The sequence below is a fragment of the Lithobates pipiens genome, unplaced genomic scaffold (genome assembly GCF_037356315.1).
Source record: "Lithobates pipiens isolate NorthernLeopardFrog02 unplaced genomic scaffold, aLitPip1_a1.2 Scaffold_16, whole genome shotgun sequence".
Lineage (NCBI taxonomy): Eukaryota > Metazoa > Chordata > Amphibia > Anura > Ranidae > Lithobates > Lithobates pipiens.
Window position 1 is genome coordinate 253167420 of NW_027507748.1, and position 25053 is coordinate 253192472.

At 43.5% G+C, this 25053-nt stretch overlaps 1 protein-coding gene across 12 annotated transcripts in view; it reads right to left on the reverse strand.

The window, feature by feature from the left end:
* LOC143982506 (zinc finger CCCH domain-containing protein 11A-like) overlaps positions 1–25053 on the reverse strand; it is an 805224-nt gene that overhangs the window by 576014 nt on the left and 204157 nt on the right. For 8 of the 12 annotated variants that reach the window (XM_077481309.1, XM_077481305.1, XM_077481316.1 and 5 more), the window contains one exon: positions 6717–6875. The exons of the other annotated variants lie outside the window; for them this stretch is intronic. In XM_077481309.1, coding sequence (XP_077337435.1) covers positions 6717–6875 — 159 coding nt within the window. The remainder of the gene's footprint in view (positions 1–6716; positions 6876–25053) is intronic. 12 annotated transcript variants of the gene reach the window in all.

The window sequence follows — 25053 nt, forward strand, 5'->3', positions numbered from 1 at the left end:
CTATCCACCCCCCCAAAAATATATACCCCCGAATCCCTTGAAAACCACCTAACTGCCCTGTAACGTGTATTTATAAGTCTTTTTTACTTTCATCTAACCATTGGGATGCTTCCTCTGGCATATTGAAAAAGAACGTCTTTCCTAGTGCAATCACCCTTAAGCGGGCTGGATAGAGGAGTGCATATTCTAACTTATATTTAACCATTTCTCTTTTGACTGGTATAAATTCAGCTCTTCTTTTCTGAAGGTCAGGAGAAAAATCAGGATACAAAGAAACCCTAGCTCCCTTAAACCTAATGTCTCCCCTCATTCTGGCCTCTCGCAGTAGGGACACTTTATCCTGGTAATTAAGAATCTTGAGCATTATAGGCCTAGGGCGCTCCCCCATATGGCGGGTTTTTTCCCGGGGTACGATGTGCCCGTTCTATTGCAAATATCGGGGTAAATGTTGCCGCCCCGAAGAGTTCTCAGAACCACCCCTCAAGAAAATCAGATTAGTCCCCTCACAGTGTTCAGGGAGACCTAGCACCCTGATATTGTTTCTTCGATTCCTATTCTCCATCTCTTCGAATTTATCCGCTTGTATAATAGCTGCTTTTTTAAGTGAATCAATTTCCAGCCTCATAGGCCCCAGTCGTCCTCCATCGCACCCATGCGTTCCTCGAGCTTGGTAGTTCTTAGTATAGTCCTATTCAATTCCTGTCTCATGGACAATAGTTCCTCCTTTATATATCTTAGCTGTTCATCAAAATTGGATATTGGACACGTGTCCGCGCACCAAGCTCGAGCGGAGCGGAGGGAGAAGCTCCGCAGCGTCGCGGGAGTCCAGGAGCCGCTCGAGATCTCGCGAGATCCCCCGCGAGACTCTCGGCCCCCGTTCTAATAGCTCAACACGGACAGCAGCAGTCCCCGTGCTCCAGCACAAACCGCACAAACTTGAAGGTAGCAAGCTACAGCCGCTCAGTTTGAGCCGTCAAGCAATAATATGTGCCTAGGCATAAGGGCCTGAATGCCATACAAGTGCTATACACTGAGGGGCCTTAGGCAGCATCAGATAATCCAGGGGGAATCAGAGCGAAGACATCAGAGCAGGCAGGGCAACGAAGGGCAGAGCAGCACCATGCTCTCACTCCTCACACACGTCCACTCCCATCGACATCCGGCCACACCCCCCCCATCACACGGAAGTCTACTCTCATTTTTTCTTTTCCTCCTCTCTCCTTAGTATGTCTTGTCTGCCTCAACGCCCAGTGTCTATTGACATATGTTTTGTACCAACTTCACTTTTTTGTCATTGTCAGATGGATGTCTTGTTTTAAGATTCAATAAACGCTTTTTGAAATGAAAAAAAAAAAAAAAAAAAAGACAGAGTTAAAAACAAAAAACGTGCAAAAAAAAAAAAAAAAAAAAAAAAAAAAACTGGAGGTAGAGGCTCCTGAGGAGGGAGGTTTTGGAAACTTCCAGTGTGGAAGTAAAACCTTCCTTCCTATGACATCTTATGAATTGGACAAGTGCCTTGCCAAACAGCTCTGCCCTGAAAAGAATACACGTGAGGCGCTTTTTAGGCAGCTTTAGCCATCAAGGCTTTTAGCTACAAGATTCTGTGTCTCAAACTTACTGTTTGCAGAATATTTGAAAGAAGGAACAATTTCATTGGGTACAAGGATTTGTTTGTTTGACCACTTGTGGACTGCCTCATTGTAAAAACACTGCAGCAGGGAGGCCACTCTGCACCAGATCATGTACATGATTCGACATTTCTGAGCAGGTGGGTGCACGCACACCTGCCGCCAAATCTTTGCTGTGATTTGGTATAGCATAAGTTGGTCAGCAGGTCCTGGTCAATGATTTATGGCCGGGACTGGCTTAGCGAGTCACAGTACAGAGCCTGGTGTTTAACACCACAGGCAGCGATGTGGATGTTTGTTTGTTTTTTTCCTGTAAAGCAGGGAGAAAAAGCAATTTTTTTAGTAAAAGCAGCACATATTACATTGCAATTACATACATTATGTACTGGCAAACACAACATTTCTGTGACTATACGGTTAATTATCTCTAGATGGTGCATGTGTGCTTACTTGTCCATTTATTTCCCCCATCATGCATGATTACATGCTAGCTTCCTGTCTGTTTTTCTTGCAACTGAAAGATTATCTGTGCTGTTCTCTCAAAGTTTAAAGTGTTTTTTTTTTTTTTTGTGTGTGTGTAAATGAAGTCATCTACTAAGAAACTTCAAGATGCAACCCCCACTTTTAGCTCACAAGCAGGCAAAAGTGGTATGTAGATTTATTTCTGTCTATTAGTTTCAAGTCACGTTCACTGTATGTCCGATTATTTGCCCTTCCTATTTGTTCTCTTTGTTTAGTTCTATGGTGTTGATGTAAATGTCGGTGTAAGAACTTGATATGTAAATTAACCACTTCAATACAGGGCACTTCCGCCCCTTCCTGCAAAGGCTAATTTTCAGCTTTCAGTGCTGTCACTTTTTAAATGACAATTGAACAGTCATGCTACACTGTACCCAAACTAAAGTTTTTTTTTTTTTACATTCAAGAAATATATTTATTGAAAGGTAGAAACAGTACAGGGGTAAAGTACAGACTCGGAGTGGAGTTAGACAAAAATAAGGCATAAGAATACAAATTACCAATCAATAAGTGTATCAGGTTATGTCCAAAACAAGAATTATCTATCAGCTCAAATCTGAACAGGACTGTAAACCAGGGTTAGCAGCACAGCTAATTGGCCATACAAATTGTGGCTAACAATGAGCAGCGCAACATATCTATACTTTGTGAGATAAAAGAGAATAAGAAGAAACAGGAAAAAAGGAGAACAAAAAGGAAAGAGAAAGTTGAGTCAGCAGGAATAACGGTGGGGGATCCGGTGGACTAAGGACATTGTATACAGCATGTAATTAGTATCATAGTGGAGGGTCATCAATCCAGACCACGGTAACTTTGTATTTCTGCCAGGTCAAACTCCAGGTCACCCGACCAAAGACTTGAATTCCGGCGAGAGCCGGTACTCGAACCAGGGAGACCAGGTCTTATGGTAGCGTTCAATGTTTTCCTCCGATTGTGCTTTGGTGTCTTCTAGCTCACCAATGTAAGAAATTTTGAGTAACCATTCTTTCAGGGAGGGAGTGCGAGTGGTCTTCCAGTGTAGCGGAACAAGTGACCGAGCCGCATTGATTAAGTGTCTAGATAAGGAGTTTTTGTACTTCTTCATAGAGAAGTTGGTAATGTTGAGTAAACAGCACGCAGCATCTAAAGTAAGCCTGGTCTCCGTGATTCGACGCACCTGCCCAATCACTGCATCCCAGTATGGCTTTATCTTTTCGCACGTCCACCAAATATGTAATATAGTACCCTTATCCTTTTGACAACGCCAGCATAAGTCGCTCGACAGAGGATACCATTTGTGTATTCTGTCGGGTGTAGCATACCAGCGGGTAAGTACCTTGTACGCTGTCTCCTGCATCCTTGTACTGATGGAACACTTATGAGCCAGTGAGCAAGCCCTCTCCCATTGGACATCAGAAATGTTTACATTCAGGTCTTCCGACCATCTCTCTCTGAACCGGTCGCTCGTTGTTGCTTTTAGGTGCTGTAGCCACTCGTAGGCTGTAGAGGTTGTTTTTAGAACCCTGTCCCCCTTGAGGCACACCGACTCCAACTCCGTGAGGTCTCTAGCAAAAAAATGCTTACTAGACTGTCGATTAACATAAGAACGTATTTGGAAATACGTCCACAGGGGCATGTCGGGTATATCGTTGTCAGTTTTCAGGTCTGAAAAGTCCTTCATAACTCCCTCATTGAAACAGTGAAGTGCAAGGAGGGGGTGTTGTTTGTTGTTGGATCTTAACAATTGGTTCCCCAATCCTGGGGTGAATTCTGGATTGTTTTGTAAGGGCGTGAGGGGACCTAAGGGTGTGGTAAATCTGTCTTGTTTAGATAGTAAGTGGAAAACGTCCAATGTTGTCCCTATTAAGGGATGTTTTTTTAGGCACGAAGGGTACACGGATCTCGGGATCCAGGGGGAAAAGAGCAGGGGTATTGGGGCAGACTCCTTTTCCAGCACCACCCACTCCTTTGTATCGGCATTACAGTGCCAGTCAATAATGCGGGCGATGTGGGAGGCATGGTAATAGGTCTTGAAGTTTGGCACCCCCAACCCTCCCAGATGTTTAGGTCTCATTAATAGAGCGAATCTAATACGAGGCGTTTTCTGCGCCCACAAGAATTTCAGCAGCAATGCCTGTATGGACCTAAAGAAACTTTGGGGAATCCTGACAGGGAGGGCGCGAATTAGGTATAGTACCCTAGGCAGGACATTCATTTTACAAATAGCAGCCCTACCAAACCATGAGAAGAGCTTGGCATGCCAATTTTGCAAGTCCTTCTCAATTGACCGGAGGAGGGGCACAAAGTTATGTGTGAAAATAGAGTCAACCTTGGGAGTTAACCAAACCCCCAGATATTTAATGGCATGCGTGACCCATCTGAAGGTACTATTGTCCATGAGTTGTTGCAATTTCTGTGCCGGCAATGATATGTTCATCGCTTCCGACTTGGAGTAGTTTATTTTAAGGTTAGATATGTAACCATACGTTGTGAATTCCTTTAAGAGGGATGGCAGTGTTATGTGTGGTTCGGTGACAAAAAATAGGAGATCGTCGGCGTAACCGGCCACCTTAAACTCCCTCTCTCCGACCTCGAAACCTCTCACCGACCTGTTAGTCATGATCTTTCTAATGAAAGGTTCAAGTGTAAGGATGAATAGCAAGGGGGACAGGGGACAACCCTGTCGGGTGCCATTCCTTATGCTTACTCTGTTAGACAGCACACCGTTAATTTTTAACCTAGCTGAGGGATCCTGGTACAGGGATGCTATCAAGTTCAGCATGCCGGGTCCCAGTCCCACATATCTACAAGTCTCAAACATGTAATCCCAAGCTACTCTATCGAAGGCCTTCTCCGCATCGGTTGACAGGAGAAGGCCCTCGATCTTTCGCTCACGGGCCGCATGTATCAGGTCCAGGGCCTTAGTAACGTTATCTCTGGCCTCCTTTCCAGGCATAAAACCCGCCTGACTCGGGCCTATCAGTTTGGGAAGAAAAGGTAACAGTCTCGTAGCTACAATCTTCGCTAGCAGTTTGGCATCTAGGTTTAACAGCGAGATCGGCCTATAACTAGCGCAGTTTACTGGGTCCTTGTCCGGTTTTAAGATAACTGCAATGTGAGCAGACAGAAAATCCGGTGGGACCTGCCCTCCCTCCGTCAAAGAATTCAAAGCGGCCAGAAGGTGTGGGGTCAGTATGTCACGGAATGTCTTGTAGTATATGGCTGTGTATCCGTCCGGGCCCGGGCTTTTGCCTGTCTTAAGTTCCTTGATTGCCAAATTGAGTTCTGCTAGGGTTATGGGGGCGTCAAGAGCAGTAGAGTCTTCCTGTGTAAGTGCGGGGAGTCCCGAGTCATGTAGGTATTCCCGTATCGCATGTGTTCTAACACTCTGTATGTCTGGGGGTTTATGTTGGGGCGGGAGGTTATAAAGCTTAGTATAAAAATCGTGGAAGTGTTGGGCTATTTTGTCAGTCGTCCTGTCAACGTGACCGTCTTTGTTGCGAATACCTGGTATGTTGGTATTATTTGTGAGGTCCCTCAGGGCTCTAGCGAGCAAACGTCCAGCCTTGTCTCCCTGTTCATAATACATCTTTTTCCGAAGAAACAGAAGCTGCTTGGTTTTTGAATCAAAGAGCTGTTTAAGGGTCAGTCGCGTCTCTAGTAATGTTGCAGCAGAGCGTTCGGACAGAGACTGCTTATGGAGTGTTTCTAAACGACGAATGGTGTGAGTCAGTCGTCGAATTTCGTCCTCTCTGTCCCTCTTCCTTTGAGCTCCCATCGCCATCAGAGTCCCCCTAACGGTGCATTTATGGGCTTCCCAGAGCACTAAAGGGTCAATATCAGGGGTTACATTATGCTCAAAAAAATCTTTTACGGCAGCTTCAATTTTTGGAAACAGTGAAGGATCCGTCAGGAGTGAGGAGTTCAGTCTCCACATGGGGGACGTTTTATTGGTAGGCACCAAGTCGATACTGAGCGACACCGGGGCATGGTCAGAAATAGTTTGAATTCCTATATGAGCCGCATGTACTAAGTGTAGGTCTCTTTGGGAAACAAATAGGTAGTCGATCCGCGAGTGTCTGTCGTGCGGGATAGAATAAAATGAAAAGTCTTTATCAGCTGGGTGTAAATAACGCCATGTGTCTATCAAGTCTAAAGTGTGGAGAAGAATTTTTATTGTTTTCAAGGTCTGAAAGGAGACGAAAGTCTTCCCAGTAGAAGTGTCCAGTAAGGGGTTGAGTGGGATATTAAAATCCCCACCTAGGACCAAGCATCCCGACCCAAAGCTCTCAAGTTCTTTTATCATTCCCCTACAGAAGGCTAGATGGGAGGTATTAGGGAAATAAACATTCGCCAATGTAGTAGGTATTCCCGCCAAGGTCCCCTTTAAGAAGATAAATCTCCCGTCTGGGTCCACTAGTTTGTCAGAAAGCTCAAAGTTTGCCCCCTTACTCAGTAGGATGGAAACCCCTTTCGACTTAGAGACATCATTAGTTGAGTGGTGTGCTTCTGTGAAGTAGGAGTCGGTGAGCCTAGGGACCTGGCCCGTTCTAAAATGAGTCTCCTGTAGGAAGACGATCTTAGGCCTACCTTTTTTCAACTCCCTCAACAAGGTTGAGCGCTTCTCAGGGATGTTTAACCCTTTCACATTGTGGGACACCAGCGTAGGCGCAGTGCCCAGTGCCCAGTGCCGAGTAAGCCATCGGTCCAGGTCAGAGAGAGATGTCGAGCTGTGTCCAAAAGCCCCACCTGTGGAGAACAAAAATTACAAACTTAGAAATTATTCCACTCCCACCGATTCCACCAATAAGAAGGCCAAGAGAAACAGATAGAGAATGGGGAAAGGAAACAGAGAAAGAAAGAAGGCAAAAGAGAGTCAGATGTAGAGTAGGAGGTAGAGGTAACGACCCACCTGGACTAATAAGTCGTCCAAGCAGGACAAAAAATCTGGAGCCCGGGCGGCAACAGAAGCACCGCACAGACCCCCAACTGTTTGTGGGGACAAGGGAGGCACCCAAACGGAGCCGCGGTCACTACCCTGTGCGCAATGGCATAAGCAAAAAGTTGAAAATGCCAAAGCGCAAAGGGTACACCAGCAAAGTAGGGAAAAAAAAAAACCCACAATAAATCAGAGGGAGCCGAGCCCCAGCCCTTGTAGCGTACATAACTAACTATAGAATCCTCTCTGCCATAAGAGGAGATGTATAAAACTTAACTCTTAAACGGGTGAACATATTAAACTAAATCCGGGCATAAGAACTGAGAATCAAACCTGCTAAATATTAAAGCCAGCATCAGGGGGTGCCGCCGACAGAGGTGCGGGCAGGAAGAACGGGCAACCTCCCCCCTCCACCACCACACACCACCCCCCTCACAGGTACGCTGTGGGATACCCCATGGCCCACCCCAAACCATCTTAGAACCCGTAGCTGCTCAAGTAATACAAATGTCTGCAGGGTCCTGCGGTTATAGGGCAATAGACTGTTACAACCCTCACAGCGCCCCTAAAAACAATAAACCTGAGGGGTCAAATGGTGAGACAGCATTGCATAGCAAACTAGGAAAGGCACTAGTCTCTAAGGTCAAAAATGTCTTAGAACATCCACAGTGATACTGAAAGCGCAGGAACGGTAGCAATTGTTTGCCCAGAAAAGAAGCGGTGAGGGCGAACCACAAAAACTAGGAACTTGTGCGTAGTGATCCAACATGTCAAACTCTAGTCCTCAGGCTGGGACCGCGAGGAGTGTGCTCTTCTGCGAGGCGTGCCCGCACCAGGGCTCTCCAGCCAGGCCGAACGTTGTTTTTTAGGATGGCGCTTGTCGGGTGTTGACACGGGGGAATGGGGCGGACTTCTCTCCCTGGGTGGCAGTGCATACTCCTGGTACCAGTCCGGTAAGTCCACAGGATCTAGGTGCAAAGCGTTGCAAAATTCTGGGAGATCATTCGGCGTGCGGAGCGTGTATTGCTTGCCATTGTGAGACACCAGGAGGGCGAAGGGGAAGCGCCACGTGTAACGTAGGTCTCTGGCCCGCAGTATCTCCAGCAAAGGGCGCAGGGCTCTGCGATTTTTAAGGGTTATTTGCGAGAGATCTTGAAACAGCTTAATGTTCTCGCCGTTAAACACGATCAGTTCGTTTCTACGAGCCTTAAGCATGATTTCCTCCTTTAGGGAAAAGTTCTGCAAGCAGCATATAATGTCACGCGGAGGCAAGGTATCAGGGCCTCTAGCTCGGAGAGCCCTGTGGGCCCGGACGAATTCAATAGCAGAATCTTCTGGCCTCTCCAGTACACTATTAAAGAACCTTTGGAGCGCTGGTACTATCTGCTCAGCGGTCACTGATTCTGGCACCCCCCTGACTCTTATGTTGTTCCTCCTTCCTCTGTTGTCGAGGTCCTCCATGTGCCTGTTCAGCTCAATAAAGTGCTGAGCATGTGTGGAGGTGACATTGTCTAAGCGGAGTATTGCTTTGTCTCTGAGCTTCCCTGCTGTTTCGGCGGTAGCCATCTTTTCAGTGAGCACAAGCAGGTTAGTTTTCAAGTCTGTAATGGCCGCTGAAAATGATGCCTTGATGTCAGCAGCAAAACCTGACATGTCTGCATATGTGAGGGGATGGTCAGGTCGAGCCATTCTCCTACCGTTATCCTCCGTAGCGGATTGGGAGTCCTCGCTGAGATCGCCATCAGTGGGAACCGGCGCCATCTTGCCTCGTTCCGGGGCCCGCTGTGCCATCGCCTGTTTCTGAAATATGTCAGATATTTCTGCTAGCAGATACCGCAGTCGATCGGCGGGATCGTGAGTGCTGTGATCCGCGAAATTGCTTGTTCATCCTCGCTGGGTGCTGGGCAGAGAGGTGCTTAGGGCTTCAGGCTGTACGGAGCTCCTCTTTCAGGCGGCCATCTCCGTCGCGTGCCAAGCCACGCCCCCCCCCCCCCCCAAACTAAAGTTTTATCATTTTGTTCCCACAAATAGAGCTTTCTTTTGGTGGTATTTGATCACCTCTGCATTATTTTTTGCTAAACAAATAAAAAAAGGCCAACATTTTGGAAAAAAAAAAAAGTTTGTTTTTGTTATAAAATTTTGTAAATACGTTTTCTCTTTCACTGATAGAAACTGATAAGACAACACCAATGAGATGGCACTGATGGGCACTCATAGGCGGCACTAATAGGCAGCCATTGATAGGCGGCACTGATGAGTACTTATGGGTGGGTACTGATAGACGGCACTGATGGGCACTGATAGATTTCACTAACAGGCATCTCTGGTGGCACTGGCAGGCATTTTTCATTGGCACCGATTGGCATTTCCCTGGTGGTCTAGGGTGGCATCCCTGGCAGCATCCTGGTGGTCCTGGGTGGGCATCCGATCTGAGGGGGGCTGCACTGATAAACAATCAGCACAGACACCCCCCCGACACAAGTGAGGAAAAGCCGATCAACGAGTCTTCCTGTTTACATGGTCATCAGCTGTGATTGGACATCTCATGTTAAAGAGTTTCTATCAGAATTTTAACTAGATCGGAGTTGCGGTGTGTCAGACACTCCACAACAACAATTGCCACAATGTGTGCCCCCGGCAGTTTGATATCCTGACAACGTCATATGATGTCCGGTCAGGATATTGCAAACCACTTTGCCAAAGTCATTTTGCTATATGGCGAGCGGGAAGTGGTTAAACATCAGTGATACAAGAACCTCAACCTTCTCATCGTGACTAATGATGGAATACATTACATTGTAAGGCATACAATTAACCCTTTGATTGCCCCTAGATTTTAACCTCTTCCCAGTCAGTGTCATTAGTACAGTGACAGTGTATAATATTAGCAATGGTCACTATATTAGTGTCACTAGTGATATCAGTGTCAGATTGCCCAACTATCACAGTCCCACTATAACTCACTGATCACCAGGATTAAAAAAAAAAAAAAAAAAGAGGGAGGTGGTCAGAGTTCCAGAATACGATCATTTGTAGTTGCTATAACTCTAACACTAATCAAAATACACTTATTGGGATTATTTTTTTTTTTTTTTACTTTTTTTTTTTTTTTACCAAAGGCATAGCAGAATACATTTTGTCCTAAATTCATAAATATATATATATTTTTTTTTGGATGGGTTTTATTAGCAGAAGGTAAAAAAAAAAAAAAAAAAAAATGTTTTTCCACATTTTCAGTCTTTTATTCACTTATGAAAAAAAAAAAAAAAAAAAACAGTGGTGATTGAATGGCATCAAAAGAAAGCTCTATTTGAGTGAAATAAAAGATCTACATTTCATTTGGGTACAGTGTTGCATGACCGTGCAATTGTCAATTAAAGTAGGTAATTGCTGAATAGCAAAAAATGCCCTGGTTATGAAGGGGGGTAAAATCTTTTCAGCTGAAGTAGCTAAAGAGGAACTGCAGTCTTTTTTTTTTTTTCTGAAAAATTAAGTCTGTAGTAGTAACATTGTGTAGCTGTTCGCTTTTAATAAACAGGCAAGTCCACTGCTGTCTTCACCCAAGGCGATTCTGTGCTCATCTTCGGATCCCCCAACAGTAGCCAGCTGTGACTTACTGCAATTTCAAAGCTGGCTCTACCACTGTGTATGCACAAACTTGTGATGTGCTTTCAGGCTAGTCCAGCAGTCCCCTGGGACATGTGATGTGTATCAGGAGGTTAAAGGCAAGAAAAGTGGAAGTGGGAGTGGATACCTGTAAGAAAAAGGCACCTACTCCCAGAAAAAAAAAAAAAAAAGAAAGAAAAAATACAACAAAAAAACTTTCAATGACGCTGCTCTGAAAGTCCAGGCTTCACTCCTCTTGGTGGGCGTTTGACTTTGTAGTGTTTTAAGAAATTTATGCTGGCCTGCAGGTCCCTGTAGGAGAGCCCTGGTGAGCAGGTTGTCTAGAATAAGCTATGATTGAAATGTCCCCGACTCTAAATAAAGACAGTACCAGGGACAAGGTCTTAGTAAAAATCCTACAAGCTGTGCCTGGGCCAAATGTAAAGGTCACAAACTGGAAACAAAGCAAAACACAAAAAGCGTTGGTGCACAAAGAATATGGATGACAGGGCTCTGGAAAATCCACGTGCACAAGAAATTCTCTCTGTTCCAAGGATGTCATAAGGGATGGTCGATGCAAGGAAGTTTTAGAGCCAAAGACATTCTTGTCCTTGAAGTCCAGGATGTGCTGGACTATGCCATCTTGTTTGGGAAGTGTTAACCAACTTCAACTGAAACCTGCTGAACCATTCCTGAAGTTGAACAGGAACCATAAAGCCCAGTATACACACTCAGAGATAAGGTACTGTAAAGCCTTCAAAAGTGCACCTCTGCACTGTGGAGAAAGTGAAAGATTTTAGTCAACAAATCTGTGTATGTGGAGAGATAGAAACCCTGCTTTTAATTACTGAAGATTACGCTGGCATTAGCAGTCTTTCTCCACCTTTTTAGATAAAGTTGCTGATATGGATTACTCTGGCACCTTGTTAGACTTGATGGCCCAGGAAAGCTTCTGCCTGGGTTGAGACCATTGTTTCAGGGGCTGAAAAGATATAGTCCTTTCCTGCACACAAATTTAACAGCAAAAGGAGGAAGACATGCACACATAAAAATAAAGAAAAAGCTTGGGACAGAAAAGCCCTCGTCAGGGTATCTGGTTATTGGAATCACTAAAAAGAAGGATCATCGATCAATTAAAAAAATGCAACTTGCTGGACCCAAAGCAGCATGGATTTACTGAAGGCATATCATACCAATCTGATTGAATGTATTTACTATGTCACTAATGTTTTGGACCAGGGTGGTGCTATGGACAATTTTGATTTCAGCAAAGCATTTGCTACAGTTCCACAAGCTAGGACTTAACCCTTGGGTAGTTCAGTGAATATGCAGTTGGCTAAAGGATAGATACCAGAGTTGTGGTAAAGACACAAAGTTGTGCAATAGGATTGGTATCCCTGGAGGTGTCTCTAACATGGAACATGATTTGGCATTGTTGGTAAACTGGTCAAAGCAGTGGAAATTGTAGTTTAAGGTCTCTGAATGTGAAATATTGCATTTAGGGAAAAAGAAAAAAAACCTCATGCGCCAAAGTGTGATATTCCAGTAAATGGTAATGATAAGGATTCCACAGCATGGGGATATAGCCTCTTGGACTGGGGATGTCCTGAAGCCCCTACAAAAAAAAAAAAAAAAAGAGGGCACATCAGCCTAGTGCATTATATTACGATATTTAATAAGAAATATTTGGCAAAAATTATACTCACAAACATATCAATTTATAATCAAGCTACTCGTCTATAGCCCTGTAGTCCTAGGTAAAGCAAAACTAGAGTACAGGGGGCCCTCACCAGGCCTTACCGACTGATGTGTTTATAAGAAGGTTTTACTTTCAAAATGTATCTGTCAGTAAGGACCCTGGTGATGCCCTCCTGTTCTCTGGAGTTTGCTGTACCTAGGACTACAGATGAGTGGCTTGATGAGCAATTTTAATTCATAGGTTTGCGAGTATAATTTATGACAAATATTTCTTATTAAATATTGTGGGATAATGCATAAGGCTGGTGCACCCTCTTGTTATTTTTTTGTAGGGAAAGAGAACCACTTGATTAAGTACAATATTGAGGGTACACAGTGTTGGTCAACACTAAAGTTTGCAAGTAAAATTCAAAATAGGGTGATCAAGCACCTACAGTGCCTAAGGGTCACAGCAGCACCCCTTGGACAATCTCCTTTAGAGAAGTTTCAAAAAGTTCATTTTTATTGTGGTCTGTGTCTCTTACAAATTTCCCCTCTCTTTTTGTCCGTTTAGTTGAACTCTGCAATGTGTGTGCATAATATTCTATACTAGATTTACAGAATACTTGACGTCACCAGATGACAAACCGATCACCATGACAATTGAAAATAAATCACAACTTGTCAACATGTGTTGCGTAAGGTATGTAGTATTTCAGCACTGTTGGTTATTGATCTGTGAACTCTGCATTACCAACTACTGATCTCGGAGCGCAGAGTTTGGTAGATGGCAATGCAGAGTTCAGTAGTTGGCAACGCAGGAAGAAAAGGTAGCGGCACATCCAAGAATAAAAGTAATTCCTTTCATAAATATCCTTTAGGCTCAGTTCACACTGGAACAAGCTGCAGATCGCTCAGGAACACTGTGCATCCCCGTTCTCCATTTCAGGGATGAATTGGGGCCAAATCTTTGCCTGAATCCAGCCCTAGAATGGAGCCAAAGACACACATCGTTTCTGTGCAGTGTGCTCTGCAGCCGCCCCAGAGATATGTGACGGGGCTCCATAGAGAGTCAGTCACATTCTCCTGCTATGTGAATTAGATGCGGTGAAACCCGCATCCAAATTCACGAAGGTGTGAACCCAGCCTCCAAAAAAGTACATCAAGACATATGTAGCGATTTTAGTTTATTCAGTTTGTCCCGTTTTTCTTTTTATGCTTCATTTGTTTTTTCACAATTTTTGATATGTATGAGGAACATCACTTTAGTCCTGCCTCTAAAGTCTATGTACGGTATATACATCAGTGGTTATATATTTTTCTCTTATGGTGATTTTACTGGCAGGATTAATGGTCTCATGATGGACCTCAGCTGGATGGGTTAAGACAGGGGTGGCCAACCAGTGGCCTGCGACCTCCTGCTCTGGAATGGTAGGTTAGCAAGCCCAGATTGCAGGTTGCCAACCTGTCATACCACAGCATCAGTGTTGTAAATTAAGCTGATGGTAGAGGAAGAAAGCGGCTGCCCCATAAGCTGATGCTTCCTGTAAAGCACCGGCTTTTGCCACAGGCAGAGTCTATGACAAGGTTCAGTTAACCCACAGGATAGACACGTGCACTACGCTGCACCCGCGGTGTGGGTAAACCGCAGCACATCAGTATGAAAGTCTTAAGCCCTTTTCATATGATCGGCCCTACCCAATCAGACCCTCAATTCACTTCTACAGAGCGGCAGATGTAAACAGACTTTTGTCTGTTTTGTGTTCTCCCGCCTACCTCCAATCCTCTAAAAAAAAAAAAAAAAAAATCTGGTTGGATCGGATTGGAGGGCCTATAGAGTACCCGTCATCCACCCACTCCGCTCATTGTGGCCCACGACTGGTTACCAAGTTGCTTAAGTGGCCCTCGCGCTTAAAAAGATTGGGCACCCCTTGTGGGGGTGTATCACTATCTCCTCTGTTGATTTGTGGCCATAAATGGGTACTTGCACTGGGGGCACTTTGTAATGAGTAAGCACAGGAGTGTGAAATGCATCTACTGATCAGCTGTAAGCTACAGTATCTCACAAAAGTGAGTACACCCCTCACATTTTATAAATATTTTATTATATCTTTTCATGTGACAACACTGAAGAAATGACACTTTGCTACAATGTAAAGTAGTGAGTGTACAGCTTGTATAACAGTGTAAATTTGCTGTTCCCTCAAAATAACTCAATATACAGCAATTAATGTCTAAACCGCTGCCAACAAAAGTGAGTACACCCCTAAGTGAAAATGTCCAAATTGGGCCCAATTAGCCATTTTCCCTCCCTGGTGTCATGTGACTCGTTATTGTTACAAGGTCTCAGGTGTGAATGGGGAGCAGGGGTGTGAAATTTGGTGTCATCGCTCTCACTCTCTCATACTGGTCACTAGACGTTCAACATGGCACCTCATGGCAAAGAACCCTGAGGATCTGAAAAAAATATTTTTTGTTCTACAACCAGATGGCCTAGGCTATAAGAAGATAGCCAAGACCCTGAAACTGAGCTGCAGCACAGTGGCCAAGACCATACAGCAGTTTAACGGGACAGATTCAACTGAGAACAGGCCTCACCATGGTCGACCAAAGAAGTTGAGTTCACGTGCTCAGCATCATATCCAGAAGTTGTCTTTAAGAAATAGACGTATGAGTACCGCCAGCATTGCTGCAGAGGTTGAAGGGGAGGGGGTGGGCCAGCCTGATGATGCACAAGAAAGCCTGCAAACAGTTTGTTGAAGACAAGCAGACTAAGGACATTGATTACTGGAACCATGTCCTGTGGTCTGAGGAGACCAAAATAAACTTATTTGTTTGAGATGGTGTCAAGCGTACCAGGTGAGGAGTACAAAGTCAAGTGTGTCTTACCTACAGTCAAGTACGATCTTGGGAGTGTCATGGTCTGGGGTTGCCCAAGTGCTGCTGGCACTGGGGTGCTACAGTTCATTGAGAGAACTATGAATGCCAACATTTACTGTGACATGCTGAAGCAGAGCACGATCCCCTCTCTTTGGAGACTGGGCAGTATTCCAACATGACAATGACCCCAAACACACCTCTAAGACAACCACTGCCTTGCTAAAGAAGCTGAGGGTAAAGGGGATGGACTGAGCAAGCATGTCTCCAGACCTAAACCCTACTGAGCATCTGTGGGGCATCCTCAAACGGAAGGTGGAGGAGCGCAAGGTCTCCAACATCCACCAGCTCCATGATGTCATCATGGAGGAGTGGAAGAGGACTCCAGTGGCAACTTGTGAAGTTCTGGTGAACTCCATGCCCAAAAGGGTTAAGGCAGTGCTGGAAAATAATGGGGCCCAATTCCGACATTTTCACTTAGGGGTGTACTCGCTTTTGTTGTCAGAGATATTATATATGTATGTACAGTGGGGATCGAAAGTTTGGGCACCCCAGGTAAAAATGTGTATTAATGTGCATAACAAAGCCAAGGAAAGATGGAAAAATCTCCAAATGGCATCAAATTACAGATTAGACATTCTTATAATGTGTCAAAAAAAAGTTAGATTTTATTTCCATCATTTACACTTTCAAAATTACAGAAAACAAAAAAAATGGTGTCTGCAAAAGTTTGGGCACCCTGCAGAATTTATAGCATGCACTGCCCCCTTTGCAAAGCTAAGACCTGCCAGTGTCATGGATTGTTCTCAGTCATCGTCTGGGAAGACCAGGTGATGTCAATCTCAAAGGTTTTAAATGGCCAGACTCATCTGACCTTGCCCCAACAATCAGCACCATGGGTTCTTCTAAGCAGTTGTCTAAAAAACAGAAACTGAAAATAGTTGACGCTCACAAAGCTGGAGAAGTCTATAAGAAGATAGCAAAGCGTTTTCAGATGTCAATATCCTCTGTTCGGAATGTAATTAAGAAATGGCAGTCATCAGGAACAGTGGAAGTTTAAAGCAAGATCTGGAAGACCAAGAAAAATATCAGACAGAACAGCTCGCAGGATTGTGAGAAAAGCAATTCAAAACCCACGTTTGACTGCACGATCCCTCCAGAAAGATCTGGCAGACACTGAAGTTGTGGTACACTATTCCACTATAAAGAGATACTTGTACAAATATGGTCTTCATGGAAGAGTCCTCAGAAGAAAACCTCTTCTACGTCCTCACCACAAAAATCAGCATTTGAACTTTGCAAATGAATATATAGACAAGCCTGAGGCATTTAAACAAGTTCTGTGGACCGATGAGGTTAAAATAGAACTTTTTGGCCGGAATGAGCAGAGGTACGCTTGGAGAAGAAAGGGCACAGAATTTAATGAAAAGAACCTCTGCCCAACTGTTAAGCATGGGGGTGTATCAATCATGCTTTGGGGTTGTATTGCAGCCAGTGGCACAGGGAACATTTCACGAGTAGAAGGAAAAATGTATTCAATAAAATTTCAGCAAATTTTGGATGGTAACTTGATGCCATCTGTGAAAGCTGAAGTTAAAGAGAGGATGGCTTCTACAAATGGATAATGATCCTAAACACACCTCAAAATCCACGGGGGATTACATCAAGAGGCGTAAACTGAAGGTTTTGCCATGGCCTTCACAATCTCCTGACCTCAACATTATTGAAAATCGATGGATAGACCTTAAAAGAGCAGTGCGTGACAGACAGCCCAGAAATCTCAAAGAACTGGAACACTTTTGTAAGGAAGAATGGGCAAAGATACCTCAAACAAGAATTGAAAGACTCTTGGCTGGCTACAAAAAGCGTTTACAAACTGTGATACTTGCCAAAGGGGACAGTACAAGATATTCATTCTGCAGGGTACCCAAACTTTTGCAGATGCCATTTTTTTGTTTGTCATTTCGAAAGTGTAAATGATGGAAATAAAATCTTACTTTTTTTGACATATTATAAGAATGTCTAATCTGTAATTTGATGCCATTTGGAGATTTTTCCATCTTTCCTTGGCTTCGTTATGCACATTAATACACATTTTTACCTGGGGTGCCCAAACTTTCGATCCCCACTGTATGTATAATTATATATATATATATATATATATATATATATATATATATATATATATATATATATATATATATATATATATATATATATATATCATATGCAATTGTGACTCGTCATATTGTAACTGAATGTTATTAGTATGTACCTTTACTTTTCAGTCTGCAATGCTGTAATTTTCTGTAAAATGCAATATGGCTACTTGAAGACGTTCTGTACACAGGTACAGGACTCCCCCTGAGAATTTTCTGATGCTTACTGATTTTCCCAGAAGTCTACACCAAGATAAAATTCACTTTTTGGCATCCCTGCAACAGAAATTTCATTTTTGGTGAGATACTCCCAAAGGGAAATTAAGTCTAATGGGATGTGATGTAGACCCTGACAATTTTCTCATTAGAGCCCTACAGGTGCAGTAGCTGACTGATCACTAACATGATTATAAAATCACTTTGCACGTGGATAGAGCCAAACCACTATTTATTTAACCACTTAACGACCACCGCATGCCATTGTACGTCATCACAATGGCATGTACAGGCACAAGCACGTACATGTACGTGCTTGCCTTCCAGCGGGTGGGAGGTACGATCGGACACCCTCCCGCTGGATGTGGCGGTCCGTTTCGCTTCAGGAGCGATCCGGGATGAGGGGATGGCTCTCGATCGCTCCTGGCGAATGAGAAGCTTCCTCCCACTGTGTATTGTATACACAGGCAGGGAGGACGTGATGTCATTCTCCTCGGGGCGGTCTTTTTGACCGGACTACGAGGAGAAGACTAAAAGTAAGTGTGCACCAACACTACACTGACATGTAGGCACACACAGGCACACAAGGGTCAGGGTCTGCGTCGCCCCAGGCAGCGCTAGGTTAGTGCCAGTACCACTAACACCCACGCGCAAAGCATACACCTCCCGTAGTGGTATCGAATCTGAACAGATCAATATCTGATCTGATCAGATCTATACTAGCGTCCCCAGCAGTTTAGGGTTCCAAAAAAACGCATTGTTAGCGGGATCAGCCCAGATACCTGCTAGCACCTGCGTTTTCCCCTCTGCCCAGCCCACCCAACTGCAGTATCGATAGATCACTGTCACTTACAAAACACTAAACACATAACTGCAGCGATCACAGAGTGAGGCCTGATCCCTGCGATCGCTAACAGTTTTTTTTGGTAGCGTTTTATATTTAAATCTGGAAGGCAGTGCTTGGTTTTTGGGGTCCCGTACGTGGCTAGGCTCCCAAAAAGTCCCCCACATGTGGTATCCCCGTACTCGGGAGAAGCAGCAGAATTTATTTTGGGGTGTAATTTGACTTATGCCCATAGCATGTGTGAGCAATATATCATTTAGTGACAACTTTGTGCAAAAAAAAAAAAAAAAAATTGTAATATTCCTGCAACTTGTGGCAAAATATAAAATATTTCATGGACTCAACATGCCTCTCAGTAAATAGCTTGGGGTGTCTACTTTCCAAAATGGGGTCATTTGGGGGGGGGGGTTTGTGCTATTTTGGCATTTTATGGCCTTCGAAACTGTGATAGGTAGTGAGGAGTGAAATCAAAAATTTGCATCCTTAGAAACCCTGAAGGCAGTGATTGGTTTTTGGGTGCCATACGCAGATAGACTCCCAAAAAGTCCCACATATGTGGTATCCCCATACTCAGGAGAAGCAGAATATATTTTGGGGGTGCAATTCCACATATAACTATGGCATGTGTGAGAAATATATCATTTAGTGACAACGTTTTGTAAACTTTTTTTTTTTGTCATTATTCAATCACTTGGGACAAAAAAAATATATATATATATATATATTCAATGGGCTCAACATGCCCCTCGGCAATTTCCTTGGGGTGTCTACTTTCCAAAATGGGGTCATTTGGGGAGGGGGGGGGGTTTGTACTGCCCTGCCATTTTAGCACCTCAAGAAATGAGATAGGCAGTCATAAATTAAAAGCTGTGTACATTCCAGAAAATGTACTCTAGTTTGTAGACGCTATAACTTTTGCGCAAACCAATAAATATACGCTTATTGACATTTTTTTTTTTTTACTAAAGACATGTGGCTGAATAAATGTTGTCCTAAATGTATGACTAAAATTGAGTTTATTCGATTTTTCTTATAACAAAAAGTAGAGAATATATTTTTTTTTCTCAAAATTTTCGGTCTTTTTCCATTTATATCGCAAAAAATAAAAATCGCAGAGGCAATCAAATACCATCAAAAGAAAGCTCTATTTGTGGGAAGAAAAGGACGCAAATTTTGTTTGGGTACAACATTGCATGACCGCGCAATTACCAGTTAAAGCAGTGCAGTGCGAAATTGTAAAAAGACCTCTGGTCCTTAGGCTGAAAATTAGTCCGGGGCTAAAGTGCTTAAAATAACAAAATGTAGGAATCTGCAAAAAAGTTTGTTAAAATCCTTGCAATGTACACATCACCCAGAGGGGAATGTTACTCTTTAACCTCTTGCTGCCCACCCACCATCAAATTAGGGAGGAGCTGTGCGGCTCTCGTTCTTGGTGGATATCATATTACGTTTCCCCAGAATGGCTGATCTCATGGAGAACACAGAAACACAGTGCAATCCCGATCTCTGTAAAGAGCCGATGATGCGGCTCTTTAACCATGTGATCGGCTGTGTCCAATCACAGCTGGTCACATGTAAATGCAGAAATGCTGGTAATGGTCTCTCATCACCTCCCACTGACAGAGTGCTCTGGTTACAGTAAAGCCCCCTAGTGCCACAATCAGTACCCATCAGTTACACCAGTGGCGATCAGTGATGCCAGTGAGTGCTGCCTTTCAGTGCCGCCTATCTGTGCCCCTCAGTGAAGCCTTATTAGCACACATCACCGAAGGAATAAATTTACTTATTTAAAAAATATACTGACAGAAACTAAGAAAAACTTTAAAAAAATGTTTTTAGTATTAGTAAAAACAATAAAATAAAAAGCCAGCAGTGATTAAATTCCATCAAACGAAAGCTCCATTTGTGCAAAGAAAATGACTAAAATTTAGTTTGGATACAGTATAGCATGACCATACACTTTTCATTCAAAGTGCAACAGGGCTGAAAGCTGAAAAATATCCCAGCCCACAGCGCTGCCACACTCGACTCTCCCCCTCTACTCACACTGTACTGATCGGCGAGAGGGGAGGAGCTGAACCGAACATCCCCCGGTTAGTTTACAAGTAATCACACAGTCATTGGATGGCGTGGACACGTGGTAAAGAGCCGCTGTCATTGGCTCTTTACCCCAATCCGAAGACCCGGTGGTCACTGACATTCCTGGGTGTGTGCCTCATATGATGGCCAGAGTTATCCATAAACACTGTAGCCCTCTTTCGGCTATGGCCTGGTCAGCAACTGGTTAATTCATTTAAACTGTTCAAACCTTTCAGACAGAGCAGTTTTACACCCCTTTACTGCCAACGATACCTCTCTCAAAGATGGTTCCTCCATTAATGACTCCTCTAAATTATAGGCCTCCTGTGATCTTGCTGTGGTTGGGGTGCAAGGTGTTGAGGCGATTTTAGGGGATCCATTGCAAAAACCTGTGCCTTTGGAGGCTATGGATGGAGATGTGGATAGCCTTGATTGCTACAGTTTTCCTAAGTTCTGAGATAGATTATGCTCCAAGTTTTCCAATTTTGCCGCTGCTTCTTTACTTTTATCCTTTACTGTCCGTTGTGGTTGTGAATTGGCTGTTTCCTGCAGCCCCGGCATTTCCCATTTTTTCCTAGTCATACTACTGTTTGTCTTCATCTTAATTCGGGGATATGGATTTAACATTATGACTTTATAGCCATTTCTTGGAACGGTCACAACAAGAAGCATCCGCACCACAGTCCTGAGAAATCCTCTTTCACCACTTTTAGTCTGTTTATTCCATTAGTCGTCTTTTAGCCAGTCTTTTTTTTTTTTTTTTTTTTCTTTTAGCAAGTCTTTTTTTTTTTTTTTACCTTCTTTCTTTCCTTGCATTTTCTTTTCCCATGGTCACATAAAGTGAGGGTCTATCTGAGCTCTAAAATAGTACCGCTCCAACCTTCACCCATGACAGGCAACCAGCAGAGACTGAGAAGAGCCAGGGACAACTGAGGCACACCGAAGACTGCTCCACCTGAAGTAACACACACTAACACCAACGTCCTCTGAGCGCCAGGCCAGCCACCAGCCTCTCCCTCCTTAATGGGGCGAGACCAACCAGACACCACTGGGACATGACTGGGGGCCTCCAGAACCACCAGGGCAGTCCGAACAGGACTGTACCTGGGTTCCAGCACCAGGGACCCCGCACTCCTCAGACCCACCAGTGAAAACCTGCCTCCACGAGGAGTCCCAGCAGCTTCTCCCAGGGACACAGCTCACCATCAAGATAGCAGACCAAAGGTGAGCTGTCCACACCCATTCACATTGGCATTAGGCCATCACCTCCCAACTTTTTATATTAGCTTAAACACTTAGTTTGGCATAATCTGCCCCTCAGCCAGTAGACACTAGCTGGACTTAAAATGGCTGGGTCTGACTAATTGATCATGACAACATGGTGAGGTGGCTTATGGTATTTTAGCAGTGGTGCTGAGGGCCTCCAGTGGTGGAGCTAATGTTTATATAAGGACGTATGTCAGGCACAGCACGGAAATTGGAGGCTGTAGGAATGTGTTTTTAATGCTTGTTTTTATCCTTGCTGCTGTAAGTACAATCCTTTACTAAAGGGTAAATCCACTTTCGTGAGAAAAAAAAAAAAAAAAAAAGCAAAGAAAAAAATATAGTGCATAGGATTGCGACACCAATCATTTTGTAATTGAATGTTATTAAATATTACCTTTCCTTTTCAATCTGCAGTCAATGTCATTTTCTGAGAAAATATTGTAATATGGCTACCTGGAGTTTTCTGTACACAGCGTGTGTACTGAACACAACCCAGAAACATAATTTTCTACTTGTGTGATTGGCTCACCAATTTTCTCAGAAGTCTGCCTAAGATACAAGTCAGATTTCAGATATCTCTTGCAACAACAATTTCATTATTTGAGAAATATTTTCAATAGGAGCATGGCTAAAGGGATGCAAACCCAGCAGATTTCCTCATTAGTGCACTGTAGCTCCACACCTGACAGTTAATTATGAAACCACTCCCAATAGACCTACTCAGAACAGAGGCACAAAGAAAAACACAGGTATTTCTTCAGAACAACAAAAGGTAGGAATCTGCAACAAAGGGGAATGTTTTTTTTTTATCAATAAAAGTGGAGTTACTCTTTAAACTTTTCAAATGGAACTGGATGTTGCACAATGAGTTTTCCTTTTTTCTTTTTGGTATGGTAAACATCTGCTCTGAGATTCCTACTGTATGGTACCTTTTCCCATTATTGTCATCCAAGAGACAGTCCACATCTGCAGTGAGAGGTGGAGCTCACTAAGGCGCATACTGACCTTGATAGGTCTAATGTTCTGGTAAGAGGATAAGCCTGTTTGACCTCTCATATTTCTCTTTTTGCACATTTGAAATGCCACTGTGGGACTTTTTTTCCTTTTTTGAACTCTAATATGTTATACTCATCATAGTCACTTTCATGATGCATGAATTTAGGATAGTGTTGACATGCTTATGCTATTATGAAATTGCATGTTAATTATTACTTTTTATGCACTTTTTATTAAGGCACACAGACATTTGTAATTTGGTTACAGATTTCACAGCACAACACGTTTTTCTTTATTTCTGGCTTATTGGTGATGTATACACTATTGTGATTCCTGCCAACTCACACTTATTCATAATAATTTTACATTAAATGTATATTTATTGAGAAAAAATTTTCATTTACAGAACAAAAATAAGATTGCTTTCAATACATACAGACAAAATTAACATTGCAAATGTAACAGCAAAAACCGCCGCAGGCGGGACATCAAATGTTGATATCTTGATATAAAACATAGGGGGGAAAGGAAAAAGGATACACCACAGGTCTGCAAGTAAAGATGCATAAGTAAACCAAATGCCGTAAACTATATAGGTGATGCAGGGATAGGATCCCGGGGGGAAGCCTCAGGGAGGCTGACTCGGGGGCTCACATCCATACAGTAGGGTGTTGCCTCAGGGTTCAGTATGGAGTTGTCCCATCTATCCCATATTTTAAAAAATTTAGGTAGGGAGTCCTGTGCCAAGGCAGTCATATGTTCCATTCTGCGTATGTTTGCCACCGCGGATATCAATTGCGAGTGAGTGGGTGGGGAGGAGGACAGCCAAAGCGCAGGAATCACTCTTTTGGCAGCTAGAAGGACATAAGCTGTCAGCTTCTTAGCGCTTTTAGATAGTGTTGCCACCGGCAAGCCCAATAAATAATGCCTAGGATCCAAAGGGATATCAATCCCCAGCACAGTATGGAGCAGGGATTGGACCATAGACCAAAAGGGTACAATCATAGGGCAACTCCAAAAAATATGATAATGAGTGCCCTCATGTCGCAGACATCTCCAACACAGCTTAGATATAGAGGGATCGTATTTATGCAACATTTCAGGAGTCTTGTACCAGAACATCAGTATCTTATAAGCCGTCTCTCTCTGCTCCACACACCTAGAGACTTTGGAGGTAGACATCCAGATATCCTGCCATTGAGAGATAGTTAAGGGAGACTGTAAAACAGAGGACCATCTTCTCATATAGAGGTGAGTGTCCGTGTTGGGGGTGGTTGAGTTATGAAGTATGCTATATATGGAGGATATTAGACCCTTCTGGCAAGGACCCTGGGAGCATAAGGTTTCAAAGGTACTAGGGTTGACCAAAGCCAGATCTGGGGATCTGGAATGAAAATAGTGTTTGAATTGAAGATATGAGAAAAGAAGTTGGTTCGGGATATCATACTTATTCTGAAGCTCTAAAAAGGATAGAAATTTACGGGATATCGGATGTACCAAGTGGCGAAGTTGGAAGATACCCGAACTAAACCAGGGGAACATGTTCTTCAGGGAAAGGCTGTCTGGAAGGTCTGGGTTGAAAATAACATTCAGCAAAGGTGAGCATGGAGAAGAGAGAGAGAACCTCTTGTGACATTTTTTCCATATGGATAAAGAAAATAGCATCGGCCCAAGAAGTATGCGTCTAAGCTGGACCATAGATGAGGGCAAATCTGACCACAGCATAGAGCATGGGTGAACCGGACTGACAACGCTCATCTCTAGTTCCGACCATCTACTGGAAGCGAAATACGATGACCAGGAGATAGCCGGCAGGAGGTGAGTCGCATAGAAATACTTCAATATATCAGGGGCTCCCAACCCCCCTTGGGATCGTGGAGCAAAGACCACGGTCTGGGCGATTCTGTGCATTTTATTTCCCCATTATTCATAATAATTTTTCACAAAGTGCAGGTTTTTTCCTATAATATATAGATTTACTTTCACTGTTTCACAGTATAAATTAACTCCTTATAGTAGTGATTATCAGTAGACATTTGTTTTTTGTACTATAAATAGCAAATTTTATTTTTTTAACCCCAAAATGACAGGTGATATAAAAAGTGTGGCAATCGCCAGCAGTAATCAAATGTAAAAAAAAATCTGACAGGCTGGCAATACATGGATCAAATTTTGTCCAGTCCCTGCTGAACTGGCAAATTTCACGAGTCTCCCACTTTTCTGCCATCTGTACCGAAAGAAGACCGTGGTCTGTGGGACAGCACGGAC